The sequence below is a fragment of the Mustela lutreola genome, chromosome 14 (assembly GCF_030435805.1).
Source record: "Mustela lutreola isolate mMusLut2 chromosome 14, mMusLut2.pri, whole genome shotgun sequence".
Taxonomy (NCBI): domain Eukaryota; kingdom Metazoa; phylum Chordata; class Mammalia; order Carnivora; family Mustelidae; genus Mustela; species Mustela lutreola.
Genome location: NC_081303.1, coordinates 62,774,257 through 62,787,189, shown reverse-complemented (window position 1 = coordinate 62,787,189; position 12,933 = coordinate 62,774,257). Strand labels below are relative to the sequence as shown.

At 46.4% G+C, this 12,933-nt stretch overlaps 1 protein-coding gene across 3 annotated transcripts in view; it reads right to left on the bottom strand.

The window, feature by feature from the left end:
- Positions 1 to 12,933, bottom strand: part of TGFB2 (transforming growth factor beta 2) — a 79,570-nt gene that overhangs the window by 63,099 nt on the left and 3,538 nt on the right. For 2 of the 3 annotated variants that reach the window (XM_059146755.1, XM_059146753.1), the window contains exon 2: positions 1,744 to 1,827. The exons of the other annotated variant lie outside the window; for it this stretch is intronic. In XM_059146755.1, the coding sequence (XP_059002738.1) occupies positions 1,744 to 1,827 (84 nt within the window). The remainder of the gene's footprint in view (positions 1 to 1,743; positions 1,828 to 12,933) is intronic. 3 annotated transcript variants of the gene reach the window in all.

Sequence of the window (12,933 nt, the reverse complement as noted above, 5' to 3'; positions counted from 1 at the left end):
TTTCCCAGACTCGCTGAAGAGCATGGTGGGTTTCCAGTGTGTTTTCACCAAAGAAAGAGGGCGGCTTGCAGCCATGAAATGACCGAAAATAACCCCAGGCGAGGAGTGTCTGAGAAGAAAAACCACCCAGAGAATGATGGTAGGCCTCTCGACTTGTTTACTAGGGGAGGAAAAGATGAAAAGGAAATGAATCCAAAGTAGTCACTAAGACAATTACAAAAATTAATGAGACGGGAGGGCCAAGGGAAGGCAAAAGAAAGCCAGAGAGCCTGCGGGCTCTGTGGTCTGGTAGAGGCCAGACCTGAATTCGGATTCTGGCTCTGCCGTCCACCCCTTGGGTGCTGTGACCGAGCACAAGGTATTTTCCTGTCCGAGCCCCAGTTTCCCGACACGTGGGGACCCACCAGCTTGGGGAGGACATAGGACACAGGAGGGATTCAACAAATGTTTTCCTTCTCTGGTTCCCTTCCCTTTTCTTTTCCAAAAAGCTCGTGGGGAAAACACCAGACAATTAAATCCTTGGTTTAGATAGTGAAATAAAATAAAAACGTCGAGGTTGAAAACAAAATAATAATCTGTCTCACAAAAGGGAAATTTAAAAAGCATAGATTAAACCTTTTACTCTTTATTCACATAGCGACTTCTAGCCACTTTATACATGAAAATAAATGTGTAGTCCCAATAGAATCTGTTCTTTTTTGAGGAGACCCAGCTTAAACCACTGTAAATAAATGACTTTAATTCTTTGTTCCTTGATTCCTAAGAAGCAAGGTTAGGCATGGTAAATTGTACAGTAGGCTATCCCAGTAAACTAGGTATCTACTAAGGTAATAAAAGCATTTCTTTTGTCCATATCTGGGACCTCGGTCCACACTTAGCATCAGTATAATGTGAACCTTCTTGGGGTTTCAAAAATATGAGTGAACCACAAGGCCAGGATTATGAGTCTATTTCATTTCTTCTTGAACATGGATCAGGGAAAACTGGACCCCTGAATTCTTACATACCAGGATCACTAAGTCCTATCTTTGCCGTGATCTCACTGCTCAGCATACAGTAGGCACTCAATAATAGCTGACGGAATTGATTAATGCTCCGAATCAGAAAGCATGGAGACCTCGGGCTTCAGAGCTCCTCAGCCTGGCATGTAGCACTGGCTCCAAGGGGTTTGCACTCAGGGCTCAGTGGCGAGCTCCCAGGGCCAGTCAGCCAAAGGCTTGCCCCATGGCAATCCATTCTCATGTCACCCAGAAGGTCACAAATAATGGCAACATTCCCACATGCCTCCCTCCAGACCTTCAAAGGAAAGAAAAGCTCCTTCGTCCCCTTTAGTTCAGTACGAGAAACATTCATTGAGCAATTACTGTATGCCAGGCATAATAACATAGATATTAAAAAAGACACCCAGAAAGGACCCCTGATAATCTGGCCACACTCGCTCAACCCTCCAGAGAGCATCGACCATAGGGGGTGGGGGAGAGCAGGGTCAGCAGCTCCGTATTAAACCCCACGTCACTCCCAGAACACAGATCTCATGTACCCGCAACCCCTTCTTGCACATACGGCCATCAGATCGTCATTTACGGACTAAAAATTTGGGGCACCTTTGTGACTGTTCAGCTCCAAGGCTGCATTCCCGAATTCTCTTTGGCCTCTGACAAGTTCCCCCACAGGAGACAGACACCGAAGATGGACGTGATAGCACTACGTCAAATGAGGTATAAAGCAGACAAATGTACTCACCAGGGTACCCACAGAGCACCTGGGACGGCCTGGCGCACAAGCTGCCCACTGAGCCAGAGGGCGTTGTAACAACTGGGCAGACAGCTAGGAGTTTTAAAAAGCACAGTCATTAGCTATTTGACTGAGGTGATGCCTTGCACAGAGCTATACAAAGATTCAAAGTCGAAGCTGGCTCTCTGAAGGCACTCATTCCCCCACACACAGAAGGTCCCCCCTCCTCGGGGACCAAGGATCTCGGAGGGATTCTGGATTCTGCTCCCAGATCTCTCAGCATCCCTTAACCACCAGTCAGGCTCCTGAATTCCGTTTTCCCTTTAACACGCTCTAGCATCAACATCGCAGGGTACAATTTATACACAGAAATGGTAAAATAAATACCGTGACTTATGTCAGAGATGAACAGGGAAGGCCTCGACCTCCTTGGACAAAAGACAGCCTACCAATGATGATTAAACCCCATGTTTCATTTGGTTGGCCTAGATTTCGGTTTCCTTAAAACACCTGTCATCCTTCCGAACCCTCACATGAAAACCCCTTGAATGGGTCAAGAATACAAGTGTATCTTAGTTGGGTGCTTCTGGGTGACAGTTTAAACATCTAGGTCTTCTCAGGATAGGTTAAACATTATCTCCCATCATAGTTATTACCCCGTGAAATTTTGAACTTTTTTTTCTTTAAAATAATGGCAACATCTTGTATATTGCCAGCCATATTCTTAGAAAAAGAAAATACACCAAAAAATACATGCAATGGAAGAGAAAACACTGCTGGGTGTTCTATCTGAGGTCGAGTCGATGACAAATACAGGATTTCGGTGTAATAAGATGTAGATCGGAGCCCCCACTTTCGTCACCCAATTCCCGTGAGTCTTTGAACAAGGGCCTCGATTCACCCAACCCTCGGTTTCTACATGAAGCATACATCAAGCTACCCCTGGGGGTTTTTAGGACAATCACAGTGAGATGATATATTTAAGAGACTGGCAAATAAGAGGCGATCAAGGGATGTAATAATATTAGTTATGTAAGTAATTTGATAGACACACCCCTGACTGGCTTCCAGGCCTGGGGTGAATGTACTTCTTCCCTAGCGCCTTACATGGATTTAACCTCCGTGCACCTGCCATCCGTCTAGGGCATGTCTTCCAAAAGTAGCCCCGTCCCTCAGCAAACCAGACTTGAAAACTTCTTTTGACAGAAGACCAAAGGCCTTGTGGAGTCCTCTGTTTGTTCCTTTTTTGACAGATTTGTGCCTTTTATCTCTCGATTTGAAAATGGACAAGGAAGTCCTTTTCCATAGCCCGTAACTTACCGTCTCCAACACTGAGTCCACTAACAAGACCCCCCCACCCCCTGGGACATGCTTTCACACCTCAGTGGGACACATCTCCTGGTCAGAAGTCTGTGTCACCGGGACCATGGGGCCCTGGATGGCCTGCTGAGGCGTGGACGAGGAAGGTCCCCTCATGGCTTTCTGTACCATGCTGCTCTCACGTTGCCACCATATGCTGTTACCGGCTGCCATCTGCTCACATATGTTCTCACCAAGAAGCGCCCATGTTGTTTATTTTTAGAGGCGCTCCACAGCCTTAACCCAGAGCAAATTCCCTCAAAGAACCAGTCAGCAAAGACAGGAAGCTACACTGGGTATAAACTGTTTGTCACAAGATCAGCAAGTTAAACAAAATCTTCCCCTTCATATCTGACCTCTAACAAGAGACGCTGGAAGTTATCTTAAATAAAAATCTCAGAGAATGCAACCAGGGAAAGGCAAAACAGGCCAGAGGAAGCCGCTTTGTGAGCAATGCTTTTGCTTCAAACTATGGCCCTGTGCGGTTCTTGGGGGGATTTCACTCCTTTTCCTGGGAAACAGCACCTTCTTCAGGCCAGTGGATGTTGTGGTGCAGAGGAGGGACGGTTCTAGTAACAGAATCCAGATCCCGGAGTTTGCTCGGGGTCGCACAGGTCAAAGGAAGTCTGGGTTAGGACCAAGGCCAAGTAACTAGGGTCATTTGCAATTTCCACCAAACAGGCCTCAAGTATGCCCCTTTGGTTTACTTTTACTATGCCATAAAGCTGCAGTATTAAATCCTTTCTCTCTGTCATTTTTTTTTTTTTTGGGGGGGGGGGTGTTTGTTTGTTTATTTAAGCAGGGCCAAGAAAGGGTGCCCCGGTGCTGACCCAAGGCCTCACAAGTAAAGACCATGAACAGGGTAGAGATCTTAGTGATGCTATAGTGATCATTTAGGCCAGAGAAAGCAATCCTTCATTTTTTCACAGATGGATTTCAACAGTCTATAGGAGTCAAGGGGCATCGTGGTAGGAATACACTTTTGTAGATCAGTGAGGCTTCGGTGAATGTGAAATGTTTGATAAAATGTGAAAAGCTACAAAAATCCAAGACAATTAGTTTTAAAGAAAAAATCCTTTTTTAGAAGTACTTGGACATTCACTAACTGATCATGGAGGATGACCACTCGCAGAAGTCGTAAGACAGAAAGGACCCTGGAATTAAAATTTTGTATGGGTAACTTACAAAATGTCTAAAAGATTATGATATTAACTGCAAAAGTTCTGAGGTACATTTTGCCTGGGATGACACAGCTAAGAAACAAAGCAATGAAACAAAACAAAAACGCACGGTGTTTCTAGAGCGTCTTTCTGAACTCCTGCCTAAGAATCACCTGGCCTTGTCATCAAGGTGCAGGTTTCTGGGCCCACCTGAAAACAACCGAATCACAATCTGGATGGAGGCTAGGAGACAAGGATTTGGGAATCCGCATTTATACTAAGCACCACTGGTGATACAGGGAATTTTTTGCATGGTAAAATTTGAGACCCTGTGTTATAGGCTTCTATGACTTACAGTTTCAAAAAGGCCTTTTATTAAAATGAAATCAGAGAGGGAGGCAAACCACAAGAGACGCAGCTTTAGGAAACATCCGAGTGTTGCTGGAGGGGAGGTGGTGGGGGAATGGGGTGGCGGGCGGGCATTACGATGGAGTGAGCATTGGGTGTTATTCGCAACTGATGAATCACTGAATCTACCTCGTAAATTAGTAAGACACTATATGCTAATTAATCAAATTTAAATAAAATAAAATGAACTTTTTTTAAAAAGGCCTTTTACAAAATCTCACTTGACCTCAAGGCTACACAATTGTTCTGAGTAAGTAGGGGTTTCGTGTCATGTGAAAGTGTCTATCAGATAGTGATAAAGGCTTCCTCACTGCAGTGATATCATAAACATTATTAAATGCCATTACCGATGCTCCAGTAAACTCAGTGTCAGATCAGTCCCTCCTCAACTCCTCCAAACCTTCCCTACAAACATTTCTCTCAGGATTGTCCATCGGGGGACATTTCCTCCCAACACGTACTACAATAAGCTTCTACTTAAAAAAATAAAAATAAAAATAAAAATAAGCTTCTACTTTACTTAGAGAATTCCCAGCAAATGCTGCTGAGAAAGGGCAAGCTGCTGATCCTGAACATATAATGACCCAGGGTCAGCTTGACTCAAGACCCTCCTTCTAGAGTCTGGAGGCCAGTGCCAAAGAATTAATGAAATTAGACATGACTCTCTCTATATAGCTCCACTGCTGATGGTGATATTTTGTGACAGCGGATTTCTTCTGAAACATGTCTCTCTCCAAGACAAGCTAGCACCAGTCATCTCATTCTAGGGCTCATTCTGGGGTGGGGGGGAGAAGAGCTTAGTGGGTAAAACAGCCCCAGTTCCGGTTGTAGTTCATTGGTCTGATCAGTAACTTCCATCAACACACTTAACAACCCAAGGCTTTCTACTGTGAGGAGGGACAAATGAATGACTAAATTTTATCCAATATTATCCAAATCAATATGATTTTTCAGAAGATGTATCTACAGGTGAGAACGGATGCTTCAGAACCCGAGGAATCAGCCAAAATCCAGCTTTGGTTCTGCTCAGCTACTTTCAGTTAAAGCCAGGAACTCCAGCCCGCTCCCGCCTCTGTTCCTTTCTCATTACCATCCAGAGCCCCAAATGCAGAGGTTTGAGCTTGGATGTGGAAACGTTTCCCCTCAGAAAACCCAAACAGACCTCAGAAGGGCAGAAGGGGCTGTTCCTTTACCAAATCACTGATCTTTGGTGGGGAGGGGGGAGTCCTCGGTCTGTGATTTCTTATTTCTCCTTCTAAAGTGGAATCTGAATAAGTCACCCATTCTTTTGGGTGCTTGGCCAGCCAGGAACTTACTTGTAAGAGCTGATTATAAAGCAAGTAGCAACAGCTTCAATGGTATTATCACTAAGATGTCAAAGCAGAAATGAAAATGAGATTAAGCCAATAGATGATAGGAAAATAAATGACCAAAGAAGAACCAAACCCCCCAATGGAAGGAGTGACAAAGCCCCTGCTGCATCTGTTATAGAGAAAATAATCTCTGATGATTTGGGTCTAAAAAAGCATTGAGGGGCGCCTGAGTGGCTCAGTGGGTTAAGCCTCTGCCTTCAGCTCAGGTCATGATCCCAGGGTCCTGGGATCGAGTCCCGCATCAGGCTCTCTGCTCAGTGGGGAACCTGCTTCCCCCACCCCGCCCCACTGCCTGCCTCTCTGCCTACTTGTGATCTCTGTCAAATAAATAAATAAATCTTTAAAAAAAATAAAAAGCATTGAATTTCCAACACTGAAATGAGTCCAAAACTTAAAAATTAAATATTTTCCCCCCAAATTCCTACTTTTGTTTGGACAACCATCAGTAGTTTTGTGCTTTCAAAAGACACAAAGAAAACGTGCCGTGTTCTCTTCTAGATGGTGCTTCTGTATAGATTTGCAAAGGCCACTGGATCGGCGGTGATTTCAGGGTCTTTCTCAAAACCCAACCCTGCATTCCTGTTCACAAGATGAAGTAACCAGTGAGGACTCTTACAACAGCTCAAGTTATGAATGAGCAGTGATTTGTGAACTAGCCTGTCAAGACAGATGTGCTGCTTGTCAGTGTGGCGTGGGTTAGATAGGGAAAGCCAAATGAACAGAGCCAAGATCTAAGTCACAACATTTTTTCTTTTCCTTTCAGGAGACTGGAAAGATGCTACAGTATTTCCTGAAACAAACAACATCTCCCCAAAAAGCAGTCGGAGTCTCCAATAGCTGCTCTAGGGCTCTTCTTTCAGAAGCCCCATTAAGTCCGCTTCGGGAACTGCCTGCTTCCCAATCACCAACACGCAGGCCTGAAGGAACAGTGGCACGGTCCCAGGGAAACCCAGGGAACACGCCAGCAGAAGGGCCAACAGCTGCCTGGGGAGCTCGGAAATGCATTCGAACTATTTTCAGAAGGTTCGAGCTTCACAACCTCCAGAAGGCATTTTCCATTGGCCTGGAGTTCCTCAAATCCTTGTGGCTCAAGGAATATCGAGAGGCCCCACGTTTCTAACCTGTCAGGCGGTAACTATCCAAGGGCTCATCGGAGAGAATGAAGGGATGGTCCTGGCCCACGGATCATGGCTTTCTCAGCACCAGGGGCTTTCCCTCCTTCTAACAGATGCTAAATCCAGTCACCTCAACTCCTCTGGGACAGCAGTGTTTTCTCACACCAGTGAATGGGCTCACTGGGCTGCCCCAGGAAAGCTGGATGCTCCTCACACGGAGTACGTCTTGCTGTTAACCACCACCCAGGGCCCGTGTGGCCTCTCCCCTCTGCGGTCACCTCCCACGTTTTCATTTCCTCCTCAGACCCTTTGCAGGGACACCTGACCACGTTCTCCTCTTCTGGTCATCCATCTTTCTCTGTGAGACTTCTGCTCCCTCATGTCACTTTGTCACTGAGACCTTTTTCTAAAATGAATCACCTGACAGCTAAGAAACTGTTGGGGCCGGTTCTTGGTCGGGGAGGTGAAATGAGGTCCACCACAGTCTGACTTTGGCGGCCTGACCTGGCTCAGCCGTAACTCCAAATGGCCCCGCTTCCTTCTCCACAGACTCTCCCCGGGAGAGGTTGGGGGGAGGGGTGGAGGGAGACAGAAAACCTGTGAAGACGGACTGAGCCAGGCCGGGAAGTGTACCCAGAAGCAGCCTGTGCATGCTAGCCTCTTAGGGACAACTTCCCCTCCTTCCTTTGCTGGATTTCAGACCTTATAACCAAGAGAGATAAAGAGCTGAATGCTGTGTGAGTCATATGCTTGTTTTCATCACTGAAGTACAGATCTCTCCACTAACTAAAGCAAGATCGCTTTTTAACAATTGCCCTAGGCCTGGAGCAGGGCTTCTCTCCCTTGGTGCTACCTCTTCCCCCTCAGTCTCTGAGACTCTTTTGGTGCAATTCCGTTCTATTCATACTCCTTCTTTTCCTTATTGGGTCTGTGTGGCTCCAAAGCCCATGCTCATGGCGCCACTACCAGCCTGTCCTCCTCAATAAATTAGTTCTCTGAGAGAGACAAAGGAATCCTCCGTCAATCAAACTTATCAAAACTCTTGTGAAGAAATGGTTGCAGTTAATGACCCAAACCAGAGACCTGATAAATCATAAATTTTGTATCAACCAAATGTAGTGAGAAAAGTTGAATGTGTTAAAGGCAGGGCAAAAGACCCAGGGCTGTCTCTCAGGCTTCAGAGGTATACTGCTTTTTATAGAAAAAGAATTCAGAGCATAAGGCTGTAATTTCTGGGAGGAGAGGAGAGACACCAGTCTTGAATGGATGGGCTCCGTCATTTTGCCAGAGGAAAAGGAAAGTCATGCTCTCCATTTCCGGGTCTCTATTTTAGGGTCTCGATTATTTGTGGTAACTAAGAGCCTTACTCTCAATACGTTATCTGAGATAGCAATAGCTATGTCCATGTCCTCGTGGGTCACAGGGAAAATGCTAGTAAATCCTAGTACGCACTCTACAGGGTTGCTTGTGAGAATCAGTGAGGACATGCGTGGCACAATCAGTAACCAGTGTAGGTCGGCCACTGCCATCAGTCTCACCAGGACTTTCCTGATCAGTTGTAAAAATGGAAACAGGAAATGCACAGGTACGAGAAACCCAGTGTTGCTGATCCACAGTGATATGACCCATCGGGCACATTCTCCCTGACGATGAAGGTGAGTAGATTTCTTCTCTCTATGTCTGCTGGTCCTGATGCTTAGGAGCCTAGAGCTTTCATCCCCTGGTTCCATCTTATTCTCTAAAGGAAAATGTTCATTCATTTACGAGGCACGTAATGGCAAACCTAATGCGCTAGTTGCTGTAAGAGTCAGCTCCTGTTCTGAGACAATTTACAAATCAACGGAGAAGACAGCTGGACCACAGCTAGATTTTACCAACAGCCAAAGAGGCTGCTTCAGAGATGACTGTCAGTCTTGTGGGAAGACAGAGGACGAACTGGTCCACATGACTGGAGAAATCAAGTTTTGGCATCTGAAGAAACCTCAAAAGATGGTTAGAGATATTACAAGATGGATCTCCAATGGAAGAAACAGCATAGACAAAGGCCTGGAGGCATGAAAATAAATGACCCTTTAGGGTAAAGGCCAGGAAGGTGATGTGGCTGGAGTGTAGCTCAGCAAGATTGGGATTTAGCAAGAGGTAGGGTTGAAGAAGGAGGGATCAGACCCTGAAAGATCTTGGATGTTCTCTTAAGAAATCTGAAATGTTACCCAAGAGGTCTAAATTCTCAAGGCCTTCTTACAGGAGCACAGATAGTACCACACACGGTGGGCGACCAGCACTTTCAGTCTCTGCTCCCAGTTCCGTAAGTGGCAGAGGTCACCTAAAGACCAATCCAAGCGAGCAACAAAAACACACATTGAGTAGAACTTACAAAGAAAAGAATGAAGTGCCCTGAGATTCTGGGCTAGTGGGAGCGCTTCCCAGAGCAACACTTCTAATCACACCATACTATCTCTACCATACCTCTCTTTACTGTGTCTTACAATCGATGCCATGTCATAATTAATTGTCAGGGTTACTCTTTGCTTGGTGGCACGCAGAATGACGGCGCATCTTAAAATCAATGATGCTTGTGATTCAGTGAAGGAGGGCTGCCGAGAAGGCCTACTGAGCGCCATGCACAGGGCCAGGTGCGTCCTGAGGCCTCTGGGTGACCCTAGGAAGCAGCTCCCTTCCTCATCTGCAGAGGTGAAGCGAGTGAAGCCTGGTGAAGTGAGGCAAACTGCCATGCATGCGGATATTCCAGAAAGCCGAAGACGGAGGCAATTCCGAGGCTATGGGGGAAGAGGTCAAGGGGTAGCCAAGGCCACGGAGCCGCTCCAGGACGCAAGGTGGTGGTCAGGGCCGGGGCCGCTCCACACCCACTTCCGGGCATCAGAGGTTAGAAAAGGAACAAATGACCAGCAAAACCCCTCCCCGGCAGGCGAGTTTCTCCTGGGCCGAGTGACGGGGGCAAGCTTTCAGTCTAAACAAACCCATCAAAGAATCCTTAGCCTGTTATTAAATTTAAAATACCTGGAGAACACCGAATTCCTAGGTTTAAAACTATCTTCGTTTAAAGGGTATTAAAAAACAAAGGCAAGCCATATGGTTCCAAAAGGACAATGGAAACATTTGTTTATCTGGGCCAGAGGCGCATTTCATCACGCTGTTCCGAGTCTGCAAAGTGGAATGCACCCCGCAGCCGAAGGGGGGCCCGCGCCGAGCGAGCACATCTGGCGAGTCCGAGCCTCTCCAGGATCCGTCAGTGCAGGAAATGCGGCCTCAAGACAGCTCCAAGGGCGGCCTTCCGAGCTCCTGCGCGCCGCCCCTCTGCCCCGGGCTGCTCACCTTACGGCCCCAGAGCAGACAGGGGGGGCGGCGGGGGGCGGCGGGGGGGACGGCGGGGGCGGGCGCGTCGCCTCCCACCCGGAGGTCGCTGGCCCCCCGCGCGCCCAGGGCCGGGCTCCTCCGCTGTTTCCCTAACCTTCTAACTATGCAGCCCGAAGTGTGTTGTAATCTCTGGGCGAAGGCCTAAGAGTCGGTGACCTCCTCGGTGCTAACCCAGATTTGATGTGGGATCAACAGTGAGTCATTAGCCCTTTTTTTCGCGTCTCCGTTTCCTCTAGGAAAAATGATCTGTCATTTTTTCATATCTTTATAGGAAAGATGCGGCGACTGGGTTACATCAGCGTCTTCCCACCAGGGAGAAGCTGGAATTTACAGCGTGCAGCGCCGGGAGCAGACCCCAGGGGTCGCTGCGGAGACACAGAGGGCTGCAGGTCCCTGGGTCAGGTCAGGGGGTCCCCACCTGCCCTCTCTGGCCTCGCGAAGCCCAGCCTCCCTGGGTCGGGGACTCCTGGCGGAGGCCTGCTGCGGGCTGTTCTCCTGCAACAAAGCCTGCCCAGCTGCTTCAGTGATCAGCAGTCCCCTTCCAAAAGAAGGAAGGGACAGAAATCCTGAAAGAGGAATGGGACCCAAGTTGACTGGAACCACAGTTAGGCACGAGAGTTAGTACAGGCAACGATACAATAAAAATGCAGAAGCTGACGTTCGCTCCGTTGCGTACTAATAACTCAATCGTTGTAGAAATCAAGGGGGTCAAAACCGATGGTCTTTGATCTTTCTCTTTCTTTCTCACACATCTTCACACAAAGACTCTTAAAAAATAAAATTCCTGGATATAAAGCAAAAATACTATGATGTTCCAACAAGGGCTAATATATTCCTTCATTGGGCAACTGGCCGATACTCCAGCAATCCGTATACAGAAGGCCATGTCCATGAAGAGACTCTTTAGTCACATTCCCCAGAACCATAGTGCTATTGGTGTTCATTGTACATTCCACGGATTTCTCTTGGAAAATAACAGGAGAAATAGAAAAGGGATTGTGTGCTATTAAAGGTTTAACATTTGTGTGAAACAGCTACAAAGGAAACCTCATTGTGATGTCTCAGGCTGTATTATCTTGGTTTATCTAATTCAGTATGATAGATTAAACCTACAGTTATTTACTTTCTTCTGTTGTCTAGGTTGGAGATCTCCCTCCTCGTTAACAGGAGCTGCTTATTTTCTTTGCAAGGAAAAGCCAAAACAACTTCTCACTTCTTTTTTCTCTGTTCTAACACCACATTGCTGATGACTGAAACTACTGGTGGGTGGGGCGACATCATTTTTTAGGCTAAATGAATGGGAAGTTTTGAGGTCTCCAGTTTGGGTGGTTTGGGATCATAACAATAAAGTATCTACCCCACAAAATGGTCTAATTCATACTCCCATCTAAGGAAGAGAACTTTCTGATTGTGAGGGCTTCTCAACATGCACATTGCTGACCATTCTTTGATGTATATGCTGGTGGGGGCGGGGGGACCTGTCCTGTACATTCGAGGATGGTTAGCAGCCTTCCCTGGCCTCAACCCACGACGTGCCCGCAGCACAACTTTCCTATAAGTCATGACTGTCAGACCTGGCTCCAGACAACGCCACAGGTGCCCCAGGAGGTGGGAGCGGGGCAAAATCACCACCTGTGAGAACCCCAGCACTGCTTGGTTTGCTACAATGAACAAAAGTGAGAGGAAAGATAGAAAAGGAAACTTTCTCTTTCTTCTTCTTTTTTTTTTGACTGTCCAGAGCCTCTAGGGATTTTAACTGTCAATCATCTGGATTCTCTAGTGAACGGAATCACTCTCAAGATTTCTAAAGCATTGGGCAGTGTCTTTCAAACAGAGGTCCTTCAACTGCAGAGAGCATGTCAAAAGGACTAGGGCATCCCCTAATTCCCACTGGGGAAACTATCGGTAAACCTTAGCATAACTCCACTTTGAGCCTTAAACTAACAGCATGTGAAAAGATCAATATGAATAAATTCAAAACTAATTGGACCCCTTCTTTAAATGTTGACACAGTATTATTTATATCCCATAAATACCTTCTTGACTAAAATTCATCCTTGGAGATTGGCACCTGGCCAGTTCTATTCATATTTACTGTATTTATACAGTATACTGGGCCAAGCATAATATTTAAAACAAAATAGGCCTGAGGGCATATACAATATCTCTTATATTTTTACTTTTAGATCTCCACATTGCTAAAAATACGTAGTCTGAACTGTATAAAATGTCCCACAAAAGGCTATCAGTGATCTGTAATGATATATAGCTCATTGAGTATAATTAGAGCATATTTGTAATATTTGAGCTGAAGTCACTCCCTGAACACTAATAAGTTGGTGGTAAAAAATGAACCAGTGACCTTTCCCATGCCTTCATCTCTGGGGCTTATGACCCTTGTCAGATTCA